General features: G+C 42.4%; 1 protein-coding gene across 9 annotated transcripts in view; it reads right to left on the reverse strand.

The window, feature by feature from the left end:
* The window catches only part of SLC9A8 (solute carrier family 9 member A8), a 72,693-nt gene extending 49,110 nt beyond the window's left edge, over window positions 1-23,583 (reverse strand). For 8 of the 9 annotated variants that reach the window (XR_015555559.1, XR_015555560.1, XR_015555562.1 and 5 more), the window contains exons 1-4: window positions 23,480-23,583; window positions 21,477-21,655; window positions 15,485-15,565; window positions 1,340-1,398 (exon numbers count right to left, since the gene is read on the reverse strand). Coding sequence is in view for 5 of the 9 variants with exons in the window: in XM_087445126.1 (XP_087301252.1) it covers window positions 1,340-1,398; window positions 15,485-15,565; window positions 21,477-21,655; window positions 23,480-23,505 (345 nt within the window). In the remaining 4 variants the exon portion in view is untranslated. Of the gene's footprint in view, window positions 1-1,339; window positions 1,399-15,484; window positions 15,566-18,912; window positions 18,974-21,476; window positions 21,656-23,479 lie in introns of those variants that run through there. The other variant, XM_087445129.1, reaches the window with a different exon arrangement.
* Between the last annotated feature and the right edge of the window lie 402 nt (window positions 23,584-23,985).

Here is a 23,985-nt window from a genome sequence, read left to right on the forward strand (position 1 = left end):
CTAGAGGTTCAGATTTTTATGTGAAATTTCCAGTATTTTATATAGATTAATAAAAATTTTAAATCAAACTAATACTTTTTAAATCAATTCCAATTTTGATCGATTGATTTTAAATCAAATCAAACAAAATGTGTTAGCGGGTGATATCTACACATCAGGCTTTATCCAGGAGTAGAGAAAGGGTTCCAGTCTGTACCCCCCGACCTAGGCATGAGCCACTGGGAGGGTGGTTAAATTGAACAAGTTGTAGGAAGGCAGAGATACCATTCACAATGTGCTCCAGGGGGACCCGCCCAGCCCCAGCTGAGGGGAGTTCTATATTAAGAACCCAATATACATTTTGAGAATTCATTTACTACATACAATATTTCCTGAATATTATTTATAACAGTTTCAAAGTGATTTAGGTCAGAATACGCAATTTATTTCACAGATTTTACTCTCCAGTTTAACAGGTAAATTAATCCAAGCACCAAGGAGCTGCGTCAAAGTAGGAGAGGCTCAAAGGTGAAAAATTTTAATCACATGATTCTTTAATATTTTGAAATGGACCTTATTTCCCTCCACAAAATCAATTTTGTAACACACAATCTCTCTGCTCAATACGGATGCTCGAGTTTAAGTTGAAATTCGAGTTTCAACGAGTCCCCGTACCACAAGGCAATGCTCACGATCCAACAACCGTTGTGTAAACACAAGGGTACGAACATCCACTAACTGAGGAGAGCAGGTTATGGGAGGGAAAACAGAGAACATATTGGGCCAGAGGGTCTGGACACGTGACGCAATTCAGCCATTTTCTAGTTCTGTGACGCTGGACATGTCCCAACTTCTCTGAGCGTCACTTTCTTCATCTGTAAAAACGGGCTGATGAAGGTACCCAATCCGCCTCACGTGGCTGTCAAGAGGACAACATGAGCTCCCGTTTATAGAGCATTCTGTAAGCTCCACAGGGCTGGACAAACACGTTCTATTATCCTCAGCTGTCAGAAATGGAATGGGGAGCAATAAACATTGTTTAATGTTTAATGCTAATTAGAGCCTTTCCTCCTTATATAGCAGGTTAGTCTAAGAGGATAAAAATGCAAATAAATAATAAAACATGACATTGAATGCTCCCATGCTAACTTGAAACAGTGTGAGATCTATGCTTTTTCAAAAAACTCAGATGTAAAGATATCAACACCAATCTAATAGAATGTTAAAAAATTAATGGGACAACAGAAACTTCACTGATAGTTCTGATAAGAAAGCCCCCGTAACCATCAGTGTTACTAAAATTAAGAACAACTGATAAAAATTGTAATTATGTTAAAAAATGAACAGTTGGCAAACCTACCTTCCAATTTGCCAGTTTTTTAAACTCTATAATTTTTATAACTGCTCCCATGAGAATACCTAGAAGAGAAAACGTAAAGCTTAACATAAGCTTAAGATATGAGAAAGATTACTCAGGTTTATTATTCTAGAGAAATTGAATATTATTATGTCTCTAAAGGACTTTTATGGATTTCTGCAGCTTTTATGTCTGAAAACACAAGAAAAAATTAGTGTGAAGTTCTATGAGTCACATAAGTTTCACACTTGCATCTCAGTCCAACATACTATAATGAAGTCTACAAAAATCGGGGTGGGGGGGAAGCTTTATACAACAAGACCCAAGGACAGTCTGCGTGGCACAGAGGATTTAATGCCTGTCATTTTTGCTACATCCACCCATTCTGTAAGAAAGCTTACAAGCTAAGTTTGCCCTGTACTGCTCATTCCTACCATTTTCAAAAAAAGAATCCAAGATCGCTTTCTCAGACTCGATGGCAGCTCTATGTACAGTATTTGGTTAGAGATAAAACCCCAAAGCCGAAAATAACCTAAAGTAAAAATTCTGTGAAATTTCTGGAACATAACAGACCATCTAAGCTCAGGCATGTTTCCATAAAGCTGACAGGCTCATTACTCTCTCAAAGTACCTACCAAAAATAATTCTCCAAGAAGCATTGTGGGTACAATTCATGATTGCTCTGCTACTCACTAGATAAATGATTCTTAACCCTATTGGCTCATCAGAATGGGAGCTTTTTATAAAATAAAGACACCTGAGGAGAACTCCAGACCTACTAAGTCTCCACCTCTGGTAGGGGGTGATACAAAGCCAGCCTGAAAATCACTGTCATAGACACTTAAAGATAAAGACTCCCCGCCCCTCCCCTAAAGAGGAAGGAGCTTTTCCCCATCAAGAGAAAGCTGAAGAAACACATTCTACTGGGGGGGCGAGGAGACGATGCTAGAACATAGAAGTTTAGTAATAGGAAAAGGAGCTCCACTAACACTAATCGCCTTGGCGAAGGGGGGCGGGGTTTGAGGTGAAGAGAGAAGACAGTAAATTTCAACTTTATAAAACTATACTATTTGAATTGTTATATATTATTAAAATAGTAATAAAATCACTTTGAAAAAGAGACCAAGACAAAATAGAGATGAGCCATAAAGGGAGTCAATGACCATGTTTCAGAACAGAAGTTGTACATTCACTTGCCAGGGGGCAGGAAAGCACTGATTCTCATCCCTCTCCAGCGAGAACTCGCCAAATGCTTCTTTCTTCTTCTCTCTTCAAATTGCTTTTACAGGGCTGGCCCCGTGGCTTAGCGGTTAAGTGCGTGCACTCTGCTGCTGGCGGCCCGGGTTCGGATCCCGGGCGCACACCGACGCACCGCGTCTCTGGCCATGCTGAGGCCGCATCCCACATACAGCAACTAGAAGGATGTGCAGCTATGACATACAACTATCTACTGGGGCTTTGGGGGGGGGAATTACAAATTGCGTATACATTTTTCTGTCTGTGTGTGTGAGGAAGATTAGCCCTGAGCTAACATCCGTCGCCAACCCTCCTCTTTTTACTGAGGAAGACTGGCCCTGGCCTAACATCTGTGCCCATCTTCCTCCACTTTACATGGGACGCCGCCACAGCATGGCTTGACAAGTGGCATGTTGGTCCGTGCCCAGGATCCAAACCTGCGAACCCCGGGCCGCCAAAGCAGGGCGCACGAACTTCACCACCACACCACCAGGCCGGCCCCAAACTGTGTATACATTTTAAGGAGTTTTTACACAATTTTTTATTAACCAAATAGTTCACGAGTACTTCGTAAAATGTTATACGTAAGACTAAAGTCCCCTTTGATGAGATTCACCCCCATTCCCATCCTCATTCTTGCTTCCTGCCCCAAGGTAACCAACTATCTTCATAAGTTTGGGGAATTCTATCAGATCCTTCCCTATCCTCTTACATATTTATATTTAACCGTACAGTACTGGGGGTGTGTGTATGTACACACATCACACCTGTGTGTATTGACATAAAATTTATGGTACTGTAGAATGTAACGTATCATTCCACTACTTGCTATTTTGCTCACTGTTAAGTCTTGGAGATCTAGTCAGGGATTATTACATATAGATCTGCCACACTCCTTTAAACAGCTCTACAGCATAGCACAAAAATGCCACAGATTGAATAGATATTTCTCCAAAGAAGATGTATAAATGGCCAACAAGCACATGAAAAGATGTTCAACATCATTAGCCATTAGAGAAACACAAATCAAAACCACAACGAGATACCTCTTCATATCCACTAGGAGGGCTATAATAATAAAATATGGAAAACAAGTGTAGGCAAAAATATAGAGAAATTGGAACCCTCATACATTGCTAGTGGGAATGTAAAATGGTGCAGTTGTTGTGGGAAAATAGTTTGGCAATTCCTCAAAAAGTTAACAGAGTTACCACATGACCCAGCAATTCTACCCAAGAGAACTGAAAACATGCATTCATACAGAAACTTGTACACAGATGTCCATTAACAGCATTATTTATAATAGCCCAAAGGTGGAAACAACCCAAACGTCCACCAACTGACGAATGGATAAACAAAATATTGTATACCCACACAATGGAATATTATCCAGCAATAAAAAGGACTGAAGCACGGACACACGTTGCAACATGGATGAATCTTGAAAACACACTAAGTGAAAGAAGCTGGACACAAAAGACACATATTTTATGATCCATTTATATAAAATATCCAGAAGAGGCAAATCTACAGAGACAGAAATGGTTGCCTAGGGCTGGGAAGGAGGGGTTTGGAGGTGATAGTTAATGGTATGGGGCTTCTTTTAGGGGTGATAAAAATGTTCTAGAATTAGTGGTGATGGTTGCACAACCCTGTGACTATACTAAAAAGCACTGAATTGTACACTTTAAAATTGTGAAGTTTATGGGGCTGGCCTGATGGCACAGTGGTTAAGTGCACGCGCTCTGCTGCGCTGGCCCAGGATTCGTGGGTTCGGATCCCGGGCGTGCACCAATGCACTGCTTGTCAAGCCACGCTGTGGCGGCGTCCCATATAAAGTAGAGGAAGACGGGCACAGATGTTAGCCCAGGGCCAGTCTTCCTCAGCAAAAAGAAGAGGATTGGCGACAGATGTTAGCTCAGGGCTGATCTTCCTCACAAAAAAATAAAAAATAAAATTGTGAAGTTTATGGTATGTGAATTATATATTAATTTTTTTAAAAGTCACAATTTTTTGACTACTCCCCCAATGATGGCTGTCTCCAACTGTTTGCTGCTAACTGCGGTGCTACAACAAACATGCCTGTATGTGCCTCTCTGCGAAAGTGTTTCCCTAGGGCAGATCCAGAGACAATGAATGGCATGAACATTTTTATCTCTGAAAATGTTGCCAAATTGTCGTCCAAAGTGGCTGGGCCAATTTACACCACTGCTCCACCTGTGTCCCCACATCCTCATTAACCCTGGGTAATCACCAGACTTGAACATTTCTGCCAATGTGATGGGCAATAAATTGTACTTTTAAGGTTTTAACTTGCATCTGCAGTCAATCTGCATTCAGTAATCATTTCTGATTACTAGGGAAAGTGAACCTCTTCTCATGGTTTCAGATTTCATTTTTAAAGCTGGTGTTTTTCTGCTCTACTAAAACCTCAACTTTCTTTTTCCCTTGTAAATGTATACCAAACTTTACCATGATTAATTCTTTTGTATTTACATGTGAAGCAGTTACATTTGAAAATTAGTAATTATTCTACTGCCTAAGTTTGTCTACATTATTATTTATGAGGCACTAGAAAGCTTTGTAAAATACGATGTGATATTACTACTACTACTGCTACTACTACTATTATTATTATTCTTTGAGTAATCCTTCTGAGACGTCCTAGAACTAAACTATGGTACAGCATTAAACTACTCCTTTACTTTTTGAGATGGAGGTTCAAAGTTAGGTTAAATCAATCTACTCTACTACAGGAGAAACTAGTTTATACCACACAACTGGCCACCAGATGGAAATAATGCCCTAGATACAATTCTGTATACTCCCATCAGTAAAAAGAATTTGAGCATGCACGCTCAAGTTACAAATTTTTATTTATTATTATAAAAAACTGCTACTGTATTTTTTGCGTGTGAGGTAGATTAGCCCTGAGCTAACATCTGATGCCAATCCTCCTTTTTTTTTTTTTTTTCTGAGGAAGATCAGCCCTGGGCTAACATCTGTGCCCATCTTCCTCTACTTTATATGGGACGCCGCCACAGCATGGCTTGACAATCAGTGCATCGGCGTGCGCACAGGATCCAAACCTTACCCCGGGCCACCAAAGCGGAGTGCGCGCACCCAATGTGCGCGCACCCAATCGCTGCACCATCGGGCTGGCCCCTGCTACCGTATTAATATATTTTAAAATATACACAAAAGATAGAGATTGTAAAAGACTGAGATAGAAAAACAAATAGAAATGCAAGTTCTAACATTTTCTTTTGCCCCCAATGGATCTTCGCACACACACCTCATTATGGACACCACTGGATTAATTCAAAACATCGGGAGCAATTAATGATTTGTTGAGCCCCTTCTCCCAGGATTTGTCACTTTAAATTACTTCTAATCCTAGAATGCTATAGGTAGGACGGCTCAGAGAGTTTAAGTAGCTTGTCTGAAGGCTCAGGGCCAGCAAGCGACACTGGACGGCTGGCTCATGGGTGCATTCTACGACCTCATGATGCTAAAGACACAGGAGACTGCACTGCTGCAGTCCATCTGCGCTGCGGCGACCAACTGCTCCCACGCATCTCTCCCCCAGAGTGCACTGCTGGGCTACCATTACCACCGTAAAATATGAGTGTTCCTGATAACGCACGTTACAGGAAAAATGCTTAACGTGTATTAAGAATAATAATCAAGTTACAAAACAGTATGTAGAACATGATCCTAATTCCTCTAAAAAAATATATGTATGCACACACATATTTATTTGCACTGTGTTAAACACACACACACACAGTGTGCCAGGCACTGTGCTAATGTATAAAATATACATTATTTTACCTCATTCTCATAATTACTCTACAAGGTAATAAACTATAACAATATAGACGATGATAATATTAATAGCAGCAACTAACAGTTATTGGTTACTTAGCAGGCAGGCATTATTCTAAGTGATTTCTGTGCATTACTCTGTTTACTTTCCACAGTCCTATGAAGTGAAGGCATTGTCACCTGCATTTTACAGATAAGGAAACAGAGCCTAAGGCCCAGCATCACTTAGCTAGTAAACAGCAGATCCAGAATAATTTTAAAAATGAATTATTTTATTTTTATTTGATTATGTAACAGATACATATGGTACAAAACTAAAAAGGTACAAGAGTATTCATTGAAAACTTGTCTCCCTCCCATCCCTGTTTCCTTTTCTCCTCCCCAGAGGCCACCAGTGCTACCAGTTTCTTGGTTACACTGTATGTTTCTTCTGAGAGTGTCTGTATATTTAAAATCATATATGTACACATAAAATAATTTTTAAGACAAATGGTAGTAAGTATTCACATTCTTCTGATCTTTTTTTAACTTACCACTGTATCTTGGAAACCATTCCATATCAATACATATAGAGCTTCCCCACACTCTTCGTTTTGTTAGTGGCTGCAGTATGTCCCACTGCAGTAAAGTGCTATCCATCAATACGGCCTCTAGTAATGGGCACTCAGGTGTTTTCCAGGCTTTAGCTATCACCACCATTCCCGTGTGAGTGAAAACATCACTCCACAGGTGTGGAGGCAGCCATAGGAAAAACTCCTGAAGCAGGGACTGCTGGCGGGAGGGCACAGGCATTTTTAATTTTGTAAAGCGCCTACCAGCTGCCTTCTCTGGTAGATGCTGTGAGGCCCGCCCCGTCCCTTCACTGGGCCCATCTGTGTGAGCTGCTGTGCGCCTTGGCTATTAAGCGCTCACAGCTCACAGCTGTCCCCTTCTCCAGAAAACTGCCCTTAGCTGCCGAGAGGCACCTCATCACGGAAGCTGTGCGCACCCTACACCAGCTCACAGCCGATGACTAACTGACAGGGGGTACAGAAGCCCAGCCCCTTGCTTTAAGGAGGGACCAAGTGTCGGAGTTCTTGCCCCAGAGCCCTCCTCCTGAGGCTCAGGCTGGGCTTAACCTGAGATCACACCCAATGTTTGGCTCTTTCTTCTTCCCTAGTCTAGTTTACTCCCTTCCTTGAGATTTATTCCTAAAGAGCACCCCTCAGTAAATTACATGTCCCCAAACCCCTGTCTCAGACTCTGCTTTTAGGGAGCCAACCTAAGACACTCGGTTCCAGGAGTGGAGTGGTCACAGGAAGCAAACTGGAAGGATGGGGTTCTGCAGTTGGACAACTCAGCAACTGGCCGGCAATGAGGACTCCAGCCCTGGGGGTACGGTACTGACAGTCTCTCACCTGGGGTAGCAGTGCCATAGCTAAGATGTTCACTTGTGGGGGACTGAGTGGGGACACTGGTGCAGGAGGCAGTGGCTCATGTAATACCTCTGGTGTCAGAGGTATGGGGGAAATAATAACTATAAGAACAGGGGAATTGTGTGGTTGTTGCTAAATGCCACTGATGCTTTGAAAAGAGAAAATGACAGGCTCAGACAATCACCAACTTAAAGCAAAGGGTGCCAGTCAGAGGGCCTCCCTGGCAGCATTTAAACAGACCCTCATCTCCTGCAGCTGGAGGGCTTCTAGAGGTGAAGATCAGGCATGGGACTTAACCACAAGAGTGGCAGATCTTGAGAGAAAGCTGAACTCAAGAAGGTAAATCACCTATGTCTTCGCTTATCAAGGCCCTGATAAGGAAGAAGTGGGACTCTGAGATGTGGGATAGGGGTATCTTGGTGAGATGCAGACAAACACTTTCAACTTGTAGATTCTGGGCCTGCAGAAGTGGCCCTCAGCTCCCTATTGGAATGTAGAGCTTTCAGGCTATTTCACAACTACATAGAGGCCTCAAACGAGGCAAGAGCCTTATGTGAACTCCTGCTTTCTGTCACAAAATAGTCCCAAAGGATCTAGACCACATGGACATTCCACAGGGCAATACACTGGTCCACTGTACTGCTGACATCATGTTATTCTGATACGACAAGCAACAAGTGGCAAGTAGATGTCTTGGTAAGACACACACGCTTCAGAGGAGAGAGAGATTCAGGGGTCTGCCCATCTGTGACGTTTTTAGAGGTCAAGTGGTCTGGAGCATGCCAGGACATTACCTCCAAGTAAAGGACAAGATCTGCACCCTCCACCTCCTACCACCAAGAAAGAAACACAATGCTTGGTAGGCCTCCTCCAAGTTTTGGAGGCAATATATTCCACTCTTGAGAAAACTACTTCAACCCATCTATTGGGTTTGTGAAAGGCTGACAGTTTTGAGTGAGGCCCAGAAGAAAGGGCCCTGCGGCAGGTCCAGCTGCAGTTCAAGCAGCTCTGCTGCTTTCGCCATCTGATCCTGCAGACCCCATGGTACTGGGAGTATCTTCAGTAGAAAGGGATGCTGGGTGACGCCTCCGGCAAGCCCCAGTAGGAGGCTGGCTCAGCACAGATCCCTAGGGTTCTGGAGCAAGGTCATGCCATTTGCAGCGGAGAACTATACACCACTCAAAAAACTCCTAAGGAAAAAAACGCCAACAGCTCCTGGCATGCTATTGGGCCCTGGCAGAGACAGAGCATCTGAGCATAGGACATCAAGTGCCCATGTGGCCAGAGTTGTCCTTCATAAGCTGGGTTGCCATAAATACCAAGTTATAAGGCCAGGTGGGTCCAGCAGCAATCTGTTTTAAGATCGAGTGTTACATTAGAAATCAGGCTTGTGTGGGTCTAGAGGGCACAAGTATGTTGCATGAATGGGTGGCCCAGACCTCCATGTCATCTACAGCTGTTACATCAACACCTCTCCCTCAGCTCCTACAGAAGGCCTCACTGGGACTTCTTTATAACCAGCTGACAGAAGAGAAAAAAACCCAAGCTTGGTTCATGGATGATTCAGCCAGCCTCTGACCTCGGCCACTTCAGTATTTGTGCAATGGGCTCATGAACACAGTAGCCATGATGGCAGCTACGCAAGGGCCCAACAGCACGAATGGCCTCTCACCTAGGCTGCTCTAGCTACCGCCACTGTTGAATGTATGAATGGACAGCCACAGAGACGAACACTCATGGCCTGATGTGGTACCATTCCTTGAGAAGACCACCCAGCTACACGATGGCAACTCGATGACACAGGACCCCTTCCATCCTGGAAAGGGAGGGAATTCATTCTGACTGAGACTGACACGTATACTGGCCGGTATGTCGTTTAGGTAGCACCACTGTCTAAGGGCCCACAAGTGTCTGATCCACCGAAGTGGGATGCTACATAACAACGTGTCAAACTAAGAGACTCACTTTATGGCAAAGGAGGTGCAGCAGTGGGCATGTGACTGTGGACTCCACATGGCCCTACACCACATACCACACGAGCCAGAAGCTGCCAGCCAGCCAGAGTGGTAAGATGGCCTCTTGAAGATGGAGTTGACGCACCAGGTTGGAAATGACATCCTGTGAGGAAGGGAGCTCTCCTCCAGGATACAGAATACTCCTTAAACCAATGGCTGTTAGTGGGTGGTACACCCCAATGGGTAAGCATAGGTACAGCACACAACAGGCAGAAGTAGCAGTGGTCTCACTCAACATCACTCTCAGGGACTCTTTTGGGAGTGAGGATTCCTACTTGGGGAATTTCTGCTTCTTTAGCCTGAAACTTGAGGCTCAGTGGGTCAAAAGGTCCTTGCTCCCAAAAGGGGACATTTCCACCAGGGTTCACATAGTAGGAGTTACAATGGCTGCTGCCCAGTCACTTTGGGCTCTTTGTGCTGACAGACCAGCAGGCCTAGAAAGAGGCTACCACACTGACAGGGATGACTGACCCTGATCATCATGAGGAGACAGGTTTACTACCACAGAATGGGGCAAGGAGGAATATAATTAGTTATGTAACAATTTTTTTAACTACAAATGATTTTTTTGAAAATACTTTAAAATATCGTTGGCATGTTTTGTTAGCTGTAATTATAGAATCAAGTTATACTATATAATAAGGTAATTTTGAAAATGCTGTCCTTGATTCTGCTACCTAAAGCAGATACTCCAAAGATACTCTAAAAGACAGAAGACCTGCCAGTAAGATGGGAATCAGTAGCTCAGGGTTGTCTGTCTGTTTTCCGGGGAAAGGCTGTTTATGTGTTTTGTTTCTAAAATAGCTTACTTTTTCAGAGGAATGTTATTCCTTTCTAATCCGTAGAGGAGAACATTTATGTGGTCTAAGAGGAAATTTATAGAAATCAGCCCAAACACAGGCAGTTTCAGAATGTAATTCTTTAACAGCCTTTCTTCTTGTAAAATTTAGACTGCCTGATTATTCTGGCATTATCCGGATGATTTAAGTATAAAATACAACTTAAAGATGATAAAATGCTGAGCCAAGAGAAGATGACCATAAAACTAGGAAAGCCAAAGCAAGACTCCAGGCAAAGCAGGAAGCTATTACATTCAGAGCACACATTAAGCTAACGGCAGCAAAACAGCAACAAGACGTTTCTAGAATAAATTGTCACCTCTGATCCATGTTTCCAGAAACACGAAGGCTAAGTGTGCTAGCACTCATCCTTGGAATGCAACAGCCTGGAAAATCCTTAGTCTAATGTGATCATTTTGTCAATTTGACAACAAATTTTGGCCTCTGCCTCTAAGACGGCTACTCTAATACCAACAAATGAATACCTATTTCTCCTCTAAAAATCAAAACACCTAAGATTCAGGGAGAGAGCTACCCATGGGACATTTTAAGCTGTGTCAGGATTAGATTCTAATAGTCTAAAAAGTAATGAAAGCCGTTACAGTTACAGTTAGGATTCTCTAAGTTTTCTTTAAAAAAAAGTTTTTAGGGGACTGGCCTGGTGATGCAAGTGGTTAAGCGCGCGCATTCCACTGTGGCAGCCCGGGGTTCGCCGGTTCGGATCCCGGGCGCGCACCGATGCACTGCTTGTTAAGCCATGCTGTGGCAACATCCCATATAAAGTGGAGGAAGATGGGCATGGATGTTAGCCCAGGGCCAGTCTTCCTCAGCAAAAAGAGGAGGATTGGCAGATGTTACCTCAGGGCCGATCTTCCTCACACAAAAAAAATTTTTTTAGAACTTTAGTATAATTAGAATATAATTACTGTATCTGCTTTTTCTAGAATTATCTTTAGTCAATAACTCAGGAACTGAGTGATTTCTCATCTTCCACTCAAAACCCCCATCGACAAAGAGAGTACTAATCTTAAAAAACATTAAAATCCTTTAGTCAAAACAAGAAGCAATTACTATAACTAAAAGCACAGTCAGGAAGGTTATGACAGGGGAGCACTTTCATGTATCCTACTTATTCAACGATTTAATCAAATTTAGTTACAAGTTAAAACATGGTTTTTCTAACTGTCAGCAGTATTCAGGCTAAACCTTGGCATTTGAAAGTCAAATTTCCAGCCCTTACTTAACCCCATTCTGGCCTTTCCTCACTCTAAGATAAAGTATGGTTGTGAAAAACAAACTCCTGTTTTTGCTATATACAACAGAAGATAGAGGGCAGTACAGTTATTTCATTTTCATTCCTTATAAATTTCAGCCCAAAATATATAAACAGTGAATCAGCACTATATGGCTAATAAAAATAAATATGTGAACTTAACTAATATAGACAAAGAATGGTAAAAAGGAAAGAACACAAAAAAATGATATAAACACCAACCAAGTAAAGTTATTTAACTGCTATGTATATGTCTACACATGGTTTGGAAGAGAATGAAGCATGGTAAAAACAGTTGAAGTTGTCAACGAAAAGGATTTTTCTTTTTCCATATAGCTGTGCAAAAAACATATTTTTTTTAAAAAAGGTCCAAACTACAGAATCCCTTAAGTATAGAAAGTATTTGAAAGCTTTGAACAAGAGCCAAGGAACTATCTTTAGAACTTCATGTTGATACTATGTTCTTACAAAGATTGAAAAAAGTCTTGAAAATACAATAAAATAGAAGGGAAATGTGCATTTCAAGTGCAGATAGTCGTTTTCTATACCAACAATTTCTTAAGAACTCTGAATGCTTCACTGTAACACAAAAGACCAATAATGTCTCTAAATGACTGCAGACTAAAAAGTAACTTCTGGCTAGAAGAGGGAGGCTAGGAAAATTTATCCCTGAAAGAATGAAAACCCCATTTTCTCTGGCAGCTTCATTTAGATTCTTTTTCGGCACAAAAGTTGGAAATTCTTGAAATGGTGGATATCTCAGTATTTTGTTGCACTTTGCTGCAGTAGGAGAAAAATTATTCCCTAATTTACATAGCTTTATGAAATAGAGAACTATTTTGATAGCTTTGTCAGCATTTCTAAATTCTAACCAAATGTCTTCTAATATAATAATAAATACTTTCTGGACCCCAGCACTCTCTCTGGAAGTGCTCTTAGCATTCCAATCACCTGAGTTAGCAAGTAAGTATGGAAAGCAAGACTTACTTCCATCACCCCTCCCAAGACCTGGCTGTACAGGCTACAGTTATTTCTGCAACATCAGTGAAGACATGAACCTTGTGGATGGAGAACCTTGGCCGACCCTCAGCATCATTCCATCCCATGCCCAGTTCTGGGGTGGCCACGTGGTCATCCTACAACTTCTGGTGGAACCAGGGAGAAGAGGAGGCCACCGTTCCCGCTGTGATTGCTACTGTAAGGACAGTAAGCCTGAAGCTGGAAAGGCTTACCACATGGAGAGAGCCTGCCTGAGTGAAGCCCAAACAAAGGGAAGCACTGTCGAGAAATGGAGAAAAACAGTCAGCAAAGCTAAGTCTGAAGTTAGCACCACCTGGAGTGTTTTCGGTTAGATGAGCCAATGGGTGTGCAACTCCACCCCCACCAATCTGTTTTCTTTGAATCAATTTGAATTGACTTTGTCCCTTGAATGGAAAGAGTCCTATATCAGTTAAGATGTTTTTAGCTGCAAGTAAAAGAACACCTGACTAAAAACGTCTTGAACAACAGATGTTTATTATCTCATACGACAGGCAGCTCTGAGATAGGGAGCTCCAGGACAATCAATGCCACAAAACAACACTGCAGTCAAGCATCTGGGCTTCCCATCAGTCCCCTTGGCAATCCTTAGCATTCTGGCTTTTGTCTTTGAGCCACAGTGACTGCAACAGAGCTACCAGTGCTCCAGGCATCACATCCTCGTACAACAGCATCAAAGGAAGGGGAATTACTCTTTATCAGAGAGAAAGAATTTTCCAAAACTCGCCACCCAGCACACTTCCCCTTGGTCCCACTGGCCAGAACTAGGTTTCACATTGCCTTGCTGCCTCCACCCCTCTCAACCAATCATTGGCAAAGGAGAGTGGAATTATTTTGAGAGTGAAGACCAATCTTGACTTGGAGGGTCCCATCTTCCTTGAGAACACTGTGGCAAGATAACTGATCAAAATTAGGGTTCTATTTTCTAGAAAGAAGGGGGAAATGACACTTGGTAGGCAATCAACAATGTCTGCTGTAAGTCCTAATACAAGCACTGGCGTTCATCGACCTGCAGTTACCCAAACATTCAAGAGACAGCGAAAACCTTGACATTCCTGACCAAATTATAAGAACCATCATCTTAATTTCCATGTGCGTGATATCTAAATACACACCAATTACAGTTCTTATTCTCAAGAAACTAAAACTGACCACAAAACTGCAAACTCCTAGTAGCGGTTTTTTAAGTCTTTACTGAATGCCCCAGAATACTAGGTATTAGCTATGTAGGTTATTTTCAATGTGCCTCATAGCAGAAAAGGAATGTTAATGAAGGACACTCCTATTCGTAGAGCTCCAAGGCTATCTCATTAGCCAAAGTTGTTAGAATCTATCTGCCAGGATATGCAGCTGAAGAGCCTGCTAAATAGAGAACAGGAATTCTTTGAGTAAAACTGGTCTCCAACTCTTTACTGAAGATCAATACTACCCAGTGGTGTCTCTTCCTTACAATATGGCATCGCCTGGGGGTTATGAGGCTTAAACGAGATGGCAATGTGAAAGCTCACAGGCCAGAACCTGGCACTCAGTAGTGCTGTGAAGTCCAGGGAAAATACAGGAGGGATTGTACCTAAGTAGTAGGACACAGGTGGTGATGGGGGAAGGAGAAGGAACAGTCTGAATGTTCATTTCCAAAGCTAACCTAAACCATTACTTATATTATGAAAGAATTTCTAAATATACTAAACAAGATCGACAAGATAAAGAAAATTAACTTATAAAGTGTCAGTGGTGATAAGAAAAAATTAAATATCATCAGTAGGCAAGTAGAAACTAGTAAAAGTAACTACAATATAACAAAGTGAAGAAGGCTTTAGCTGACCTTAGTAAAACTTTATTAACTATGTCTTAAGCACACCCACCCACTTTAGTCTTGATTTTAATAATTACTGAAAAGTAAGGTCCCTGCTTCTTCCTTCACAAGCCACTGCAATGAACTTGCATGTGAGCTCACACGGGCTATTACACTAATTCATTCTCTCCGAATAAAGGCTAATTATCCTAACAGTTAATTGCCACAGGAAATAAAAAAGAGAAATGCAAGCAAATGGAATGTTCTCTGAAGACTTAAGATCTACTCGGACATTCAAGTGAGCCATTTCTCCTACCTAAACTGTAAAGTGAGAGTCCCTTCTGGCTGTAAAACTCAGTGACTCTATGAATTAAGGGTCAATACTGGCCTTAGTGGAGACAGGTGTCAGCATAGCCTAGTAGCAGAGGTCAGTGCGCCCCAAGGGCAGTTCTAGAAGTAGAAAGGGGCTTCGAGCTGTATAGAGGGGCTTCTAGGTGAGCTTTAGGAGGTCATCACCCCTCTCTGAGCCACAGTGTCCTCATCTGTAAAATGGGATCCTAAGGGATCCACCACCCTTAGGGCAAGTTGCAGTGAGGATTAAGTGAGATCAGGTATGTACTGCATCTCTTGTGGTTCCTGGCACCAGGAAGACACTCAAAAAATGTTAATTACTGTTACTGCTTTTATTATAGAATCACCAATACGCACTTACCTAAAGAAACAACAGCAACGCTCTCTGGCAAGAAATGTAACCTGTATCGGATCAGTAAATGCACCAGTATGATGCAGATAGCTGTGGGGAAAAAATAAGACATTGTTAAAACAGCACAATTTTAAATGATAAACACCAAGTTCAAGGCAATGGTTACCTCTGGGAGGCTGCCAGGGAAACGGACAACTGACAACGACACAGTACACTTCAATTGTATTTTCCATCTCTTATTTCTCAGCCCGGAGGTAGACTCACAGTGTTGATAACATTTTCTCCACACTTCTTTATACGCCTGAACTAGCTTGTTTTCCAGTGGTTACTGAAAGAGCAACAGACGTCTAATTTTTTCCTAAGCTATTAAACCTTAAACAACCATTTAAAATTATTCAAATTTCCCTGATTCTGAGAAATGGTCCTCAACGTTTTTTGAAGTAATCATCAACTGGAAAACTCTAAAGGGTGAGGAAGAGGTCAATGAAATCAATCACTTTTATGTCAACATAACCGCAACAGAATATGTTGACATGAAGTATTTTGCCACCATGTGATTGGTTCTCTTTTAACATAAAGGAAGTGATCGTGTTTTATAAACAGGACAAAGTAAATACTTTGGTTTGGCGATAAGAACATCAAAGACCTAAAGATGGGGCTCCTGCTCCCCAGCTGGGTCCTGGGCTCCCTATGAGCCTGACACTGCACTGAGCACTTCCCAAGCGTGGTCTCATCTAACCCCCAACACCCTCTCTGAACTAACTGTTATCACCGTCACCTCCTTTGACTACAGATGAGAAAACCGAGGCTTAAAGAGGTCACATCACTGGTAGGGGGTGCAGAGTTGAACCTGTTCCCAACCCCGTGCCCTTAATCCTGGGCACCACCATCTCCCTTTTGGCTGCCCTCCTTCCCCCATCTCCAAAGTAGGAATAATGTCTGACTTTCCTCACAAGGGTATTGTCATGAAAGAAAAGAGAGGAAACAAAACTATGTCAAACTATTTGAAAGGAATAAGTATTTCTGGACTGAAAAAAAAAAAGCCTACTTTCACATAAATAATTCCGACATGTAATTTCATGGTCCAAATGCCAGTGCGCATGTCTCTTTCTTTTATTAGGTACCTAGGTGGCACACCATCTCATCAGTCACAGTATTATCTTCCCAACACTAAAAATAATTTTGTTGCTTTTTTTCTGTAAAAGGAAATGTTTAAACAGTCTGCACGGCTGCTAACTGGCCACCCTCAGAGCCCACACTGAGAAATTAGATATCTTTAGTCTCACCAAAAAGTACCAGGTGGCCAGAGAAAGGAAACAGTTGTAAATATAGAAATTTTGTCCTCCTTTCACTCTGCACTCTAAATTATCAATCTGTGGTGTTATTTTATTATAAATATTTAACTTAGTTAGAAAAATCCTACATTAAATACTAAGAGCAAGAGAAAAGTTCCAACGCATAAGCATAACACGTGACCAATGACCATGCCTACTGTCTACAAAGGCAGGCACATGAGCATGTAAGTAGACAGAAATAGATCTAGGGAGTTGATCAGTTCCTGCTTTGTCTTTGCACCAAGCTGGATTAAAAATTAATTTAAAAATTTATTCTCATAAATCAAACAACTATTTGCACCTTAAAGAGCAGAGGGGAAAACTGTCTATCAACAGAGAGAGCTAACTATAAGGCTCATCAATGCCAGGCAAAAGTCTTTAGCCATTAAAAAGAATGAGGTCTGAAAAGACAACCCACAGAATGGGAGAAAATACTTGAAAATCATATATCTGATAAGGGTCTAGTATCCAGAATATATAAAGAACTCTTACAACTCAACAACAAAAAGACAAAGAACACAGTTTAAAAACGGGCAACGGACCTAAACAGACATTTCCCCGAAGATATACAACAGCCAATAAGCACATGAAAAGATGCTCAACATCATTAGTCAAAAGAAAAATGCAGGGGCCGGCCCGGTGGCATAGTGGTTAAGTGTGTACATTCCACTACGGCGGCCTGGGTTTTTGTGGGTTCATGGGTTCGGATCTCAGGCGCGCACTGATGCACTTGTCAAGCCATGCTGTGGCAGCGTCCCATATAAAGTAGAGGAAGATGGGCACAGAAGTTAGCCCAGGGCCAATCTTCCCGGGCAAAAAAAAAGGAGGACTGGCATCAGATGTTAGCTCAGGGCTGATCTTCCTCAAAAAAATTAATTAATTAATTAAAAAAAAGAAAAATGCAAATCAAAACCACAAGATACAACTTCACACCCACTAAGATGGCTATAATTAAAAAACAAGACAAAACAGAAAATAACAAGTATTGGCAAGGATGCAGAGGAACTAGAACCCTTGTGCATTGCTGGTGGGAATGTAAAATGGTGCAGCCTCTGTGGAAAAGTTTGGCAGTTCTTGAGAAAGTTATACATAGAGTAACCATTTAACCCAGCAATTCCACTCCTAGGTATACATCCAAGAGAAATAAAAACATACGTCCACACAAAAACCTGTACACAAATGTTCACAGTAGCACTGTTCACAATAGCCAAAAGGTGGAAACAATCCAAATGTCCATCAGCTGATGAATGGATAAACATAATGTGGTGTATCCACACAATGGAATATTATTCAGCCATAAAAAGGAATGCAATTCTAACACGTTACAACATGGATGAATCTTGAAGACATTATGCTAAGTGAAAGAAGGGAGACATAAAAGGCCCCATATTGTATGACTCCACTTCTATGAAATATTCTAAGTAGGCAAATACCTAGGGACAGAAAGCAGAACAGTGCTTACCAGACACTAGAGGGAGGGGAGAATGTGGAGTGACTGCTTTCAATGAGTCTGGGTTTCCTTTTGGGGTGATGAAAATGTTCTGGAACTAGATAGTGGTGATGGTTGCACATCACTGTGCATGTACTAAATGCCACTGAAGTGTACATTTTAAAATGGTTAAAATGATAAGTTTTACGTTATATTTATTTTACCACATACATATCTTTAAAAAAAAAAAAAAAAAGGATGAAGTAGATACAAAAAACAGTAACATGGAAAGATCTCCAAGACATTCTATGAGATGAAAAAGCAAGCTATAGGACCCTATTTATATTAAAACAAACAAAAGCCAAGCTATATGTGCCTGTACGTGTGCACGTGCTTATGAATATACGTATGTATATATACATACAAGTACATGTCTTTAAGTACAATTGGGAAAAAACAGAGCAAGAAGGGACAAAACTTCTGTGTGGTATAGAGGATATGTATGCCACAAGTTAATGTGCTTCCAATTTTTCACGCCTGAAGTATCAATTATGGAAACTATATTAACACAGAGACATGTCAATTTTAATAACACCATTAAATTTAATGGTCTATAAAATGTATGTGTCAAGTGATGCTGTTAACTCCAGTGTAAGTCAGTAACAAGGACTCACCATTGTTTCTGCAGTCAAAGGTCTGCAAGAGTTAACTGTCAGTCAGCTGATTTCAAGCTCCTAAAAGTCAAAAGTTTAACTCAAGTCTTGTCACCCCTTCTCAACAACGGGGAGCACACTGTAATCCTCTGTAACTTGACTAAAATAGGACACAAAAGTGGTAAATGTGTTCCAGGTTAGGAGTTCCTGAAGTCTAGAATAATCTATGGGCTAATTTCCCTCAATTCACTATAGTTCATGTATTTAGTGAGTTAGCAAGTTACCTATTAACAGTAACTTTTTTTTACTTTATCAGATTTACATTGTTTGGACCATCTAATCAGGAATAAATATACAAGGTACATAATATCTTGTTGATAATATACAAGAAGAGAGGAAAAAATGCCTTCAAATTTACTTAAAAAGAAGGCATTCCAGGGTGAGTCCCAGTGGCCTAGCGGTTAAGTCTGGCACATTCCACTTCTGCGGCCTGGGTTTGCTTCCTGGGTGTGGACCTACACCACTCGTCTGTCAGTGGCCATGCTGTGGCGGGGCTCACAGACAAAAAAGAGGAAGATTGGCAGCCGACGTTAGCTTAAGGCAAATCTTCCTCAGCAAAAAAAAAAAAAAGAAAAGAAAGAAAGCATTCCACTCTGTTAACACATGCTGACTTATACATAAAAAGTGGATACCAACTCAGAAACTGCCAACAACCTGATGGGTGAAAACAGAACCCACCTGACATTAGTACAGCTCTAAAGTCTAGGTTTATGATCTATCTGAAGAGAAGACAATCCAAGAGAAATATACAGCACTATTAATTACAGTTCAGCCCTTTCTGGCCCCAAAGATGTATTAACACTGGGCAGGATTTTGCCTGGATTATAAAAACCTGTTTTGTGGTCTCTGGCACAGGCTAAGGTTAAATGCTCCACACCCTGAAAATTACTTTGAAAGTCTTACTTATTCTTTTCACCCTCCCATGAAAATAGCGATTACAAAAGTTTTTCCAGGCCTGCCTTTTATATTCTCTAACATATCAAGCTGACAACAATGTAAAGAGACTAATAATACTCCTTCAGGATTAAGAATTCAGGTACTAAAGATTTCTTGATCAAGAAAAAAATTGCTTTTCTTCTTTGTATTCAACTACTGTAACAAAAGAAAACGAAAACAAAACAAAACAAAGAGTCCTTGACTGTTGAAGTAATCTCCTAGAAATAGAATTCAACTACATAAAAGGGTAAAAAATTACCTGGGCATTACATCTACATGAGAAATTGTACACTTGTGGTTTGTGTACTTTTTCAGTATTAAATTTAAAAGTTTTAAAAAATCTATGAGAAACAAAGATGACTCCTGGATTTTAAATAAAATTATTATTAAAATTATTTGACCATTAACTGAATCTGAATAGAAATGTGAAAGAAGTTATGCTTTTCCTCAAAAAAAAAAAAACCAAACCAAAACAGTCCTAATAGACATCAGAAAAATACTCTGCACCTTTTCCCCTCTTCCTCAGCCCCAGCTCTCTGCACCTTTCACTCTTCTGAAAAGCTCTAATCTCATTAGAAATAAGTCTTAGTATCGTTAAAGAAGAGCAGAGAATGTAAACGTGCCAAGCTTGCTTTTCAACTAAAACTTCGGACTTGGGTCAAATTCTAAACTATTTCTTCCTCAGCTAACCCAAAGTAGCTGCAGTTTCAACTGGATTTTTTCATCTAAAACAGCTGTCAACTGTCCACAGTCTCTGGGAGGCATCTAAGTTATCGCCTTTTATCTAAATTTCTTGACTGATGTCTGCCAACCTGAGTATTAGTCTTTAGTCTAATACCAAACCAGGTATGTCAATTGCTTAACCTCTCTGGGCCTAAACTTCCTCACCCGTTAAAGAAGGAGGTTGAACAAAATGAGATTTTAAGGTTGAGAGAGTGAATCCGTTTAAAGAAAAATATTACATAAATAAACAACAGCACAGGTATACACAGATATGGCAGAAGTCACAACCATGGTTAATGGAAAGGACAGAGGTTAAGGAAAACTGTGCTAGGGCAAGGGTATCTGATCTTTTACACAGCAGCAAAACCTTTACATAAAATTTTACATGGAAGCCTAACAGATATGACAAAATGCTGCTCTGGTCATAATGCTGCTCTGGTCATAAAGCTGGATGCCCTTCCCTTGACCCCCCCCACCTACTGCTACCACCACCTACACACACACACACACACACACACACAGACTCTCATGAGCTGACTTTGAAATCCACTAAACTAGAAGATATTCAAGGTTCTTTCTAGGTCAAAAATTCTTTAATTCTTTCTTCCAGAGGACGTCTAAGATATTACATTAAGGGCACTACAGAATTGCTAAGCTCTACAATTTTATAAAGCAAAAGTTTTATATGTTTTGATGTTATCATATATGTTATGATGTTATGAACTGATCACTGTCCCTCAGTGTTTGAAGTGAGACCCAAATGGGAGGAAGACCTGACTAAGGAAACACTGGTTTAAACGGGGTGAGCCACACAGACGGTGCACCCGGACGCTCAAGATGGCAGACTATGGTGTCTCCACATTCACCTAGGACGAGGAGGCTGAAGAAGATGGTCATGCCATTTGACTGCTCCTCCTGCTGAGCCTGCTCCCCCGTCTGCACGGGGAGGATGGGCTTGGCAGGGGTCGGGAGCACCAGTCTCGTAGTGACAACCAGGGTAGTGTGGAGGGTGACATTGAAACCTTCATGAGTTGTGTTGGGGAACCTGTTGGAGAACATAAAAAGCAGAATTAGATAAAGGAAAAACGGCCCTGAAGCATCAACACACACACACACACCCGCCCCCCAGAAAGAGAACCTGGGACAGAAGTTTATGCGAGTCACGAGTCTTGCAACCAAAAGGCAGGCTTTCCAAACTGATTAAGAAAATTCCTGCCTGCTGCAGCAGGAGGGTACCAGTGGCCTCAGATGCTTCTGAATACAGCCACTTAGGGGACAGGAACAAGGGGGAATCAGCGCTGGTGTAGAAACAGAATGCCACCTGCTCTCTGGCACTTAATGGGGGATTTAAATGGAGGTAAACTGGACTCTCATCACATTGTAAGGAACAATATTATTTCCTGGCGCCTTTATTTCTCCAGTTGACACTGTTTTCCTTGGATTATTATCTGCAAGTTGAAGAAAACACCTGAATTCGCCCAATTGTTGATCTGGTTGGAAGGCCCCACCCTACTTTACAAAACCCTTCTCAGATTCCAAAGGCTCAAATGTAACCACCTCTGTGACGCCCCCCTCCACCCTACTGCTTATGTTCCTCACAGCTCTCCTCACATTGTGTTAGGGCTGTAAACCTGTGCAATACTCATACAATAATCATTGTAATTATGATTATAACAGCTAATGTTTATTGACTACTGCTTCATTCCAGGTACTAGGTAACACACACCCTCTCACTGAATAGACACAACATGCCCAAGGTGGGTACTATTACTTTCCCTTTTTTACCCTAGAAGAACTGAGGCTCAGAGAGGCTGCATAACTTGGCCAATATCTCAGACGGTTCCGTGGCAGAGCCAAACTTTGAGACCAAACTTGAAATCACTGGGCTATATCACCTCTTTTTGCTTTGTGCTGCTGAGGCCCCATTTAGCGTCTGGGACAGCACAGACACTTAATAAATAAGTGGACTAAATGAAATGACCACCCAGAGAAAAGACATAACCGTAAAACTGGCAGGTGAACGAGTCAAATTTCAACCATAGGGTTCCTTGTTAACTTTTACATACTCATTCCAGGAACACAGATAGGGCATCTATAATATGCAGCAGACTGTGCCCTGCAGGTATGGAGATGGCTGTCTACACTCCACCTAGCCTGCCTTTCTTCCTGTCCCTCAAAGGCACTAAGCTCCTTCTTGCTTCTGGCCTTGTGCACTTGCTGTTCCCTCTCCTATCCCTCCTTCCGGTTATTAAAGTTTCAGCTGGCATGTCACATCCTCCTGAGCAGACTCCCCCACCCCAACACTATTCCATTTCCTTCAGAGCACTGAAGTCGTCTTGTCTATTTATGTTCTTCTTTTCCACTAGAACGGAAGCTCCCTGAGGGCGGCTCCTGGTCTGCCTCCTTCACTACTACGTGCCCAGGGCCTGAAATAGAGTGGATGGCCAACCGTTATGAGTGAACGAAACTCAGTGGACGACACAGAAGCGAAAACCGATCGTTACAGTGGAGGAGGCGACTGGCTAAGTAGGAAGGGGGGACTTCCTGGAGGAGCTGGTGGAGCGTTCCGTAATCACCAGATGACCGAAAACTGGGAAAGTGCAATTTGGGTTGCGGTTTCCGCAAGATGGCTTTCGAAGCCCGCCCTGGGCGGCCAATCCCCAGCCTGAGGGTCCGACCTCACGGCGGCTGCAGGGCCCCGCTGGGCCCAGGCCCGTCCCTCCCGCCCTCCTCGCGGCGCCGGCATGGTCAGTCCTGACCAACCGGCACAAGGAGCTCCGCCTTCCGGGGCCGGAGGGCGGCCTGAGGCGCTCGCTGTCACCCGGAGCCCAGCCCTGCCGCCTCCGCCGCCCCGGAAAAGCCCACTCACTCCTCCTCTGCCATCTTCTGCCCCATCCTGCGGAGCCTCCAAGACCACCGAGTTCGGAGCCGGGGGCTAGCAAGGCCCGCTTTCGCTTCCGGCTTCCGCTGGAGGCGCGGGCGCGCGGCGGGCGAGCGGGGGGCGGGGCCTCGGCCACGCGAGGGCGATCCCTCTGTCTCTTCGTCTCTATGGTGCGAGGGTGGGAGGAGGCGCGTGGGAGGACCCTAAGGGCAATTTCGGGACTCGCGTCCAGCTTGGGCTTTATGACCCTCGTCATCTTCTGGCTTTTCCCCTCCCACAGGGCAGGGAGATTTAGGGGAAAACTTGTGTGAGGTCACTGTGACTCACCCTGAAGGCAAGGCTCTCTCCACCCAGGTTACAGGACTTCAGCTTGCTAAAAGGGAAGGAAGCTTCTAGCCTAGGCTGTGCAGAGGGACCCCGGGGGGGACACTTTCTCAGCCTGAGCCTCAATTTTCCTCAGCTGTAAAGAGGACTAACCACCTGGGTTTTGCAGA

The sequence above is a fragment of the Ceratotherium simum genome, chromosome 21 (assembly GCF_057802395.1).
Source record: "Ceratotherium simum simum isolate JZ-2026a chromosome 21, ASM5780239v1, whole genome shotgun sequence".
NCBI classification, from domain to species: Eukaryota; Metazoa; Chordata; class Mammalia; order Perissodactyla; family Rhinocerotidae; genus Ceratotherium; species Ceratotherium simum.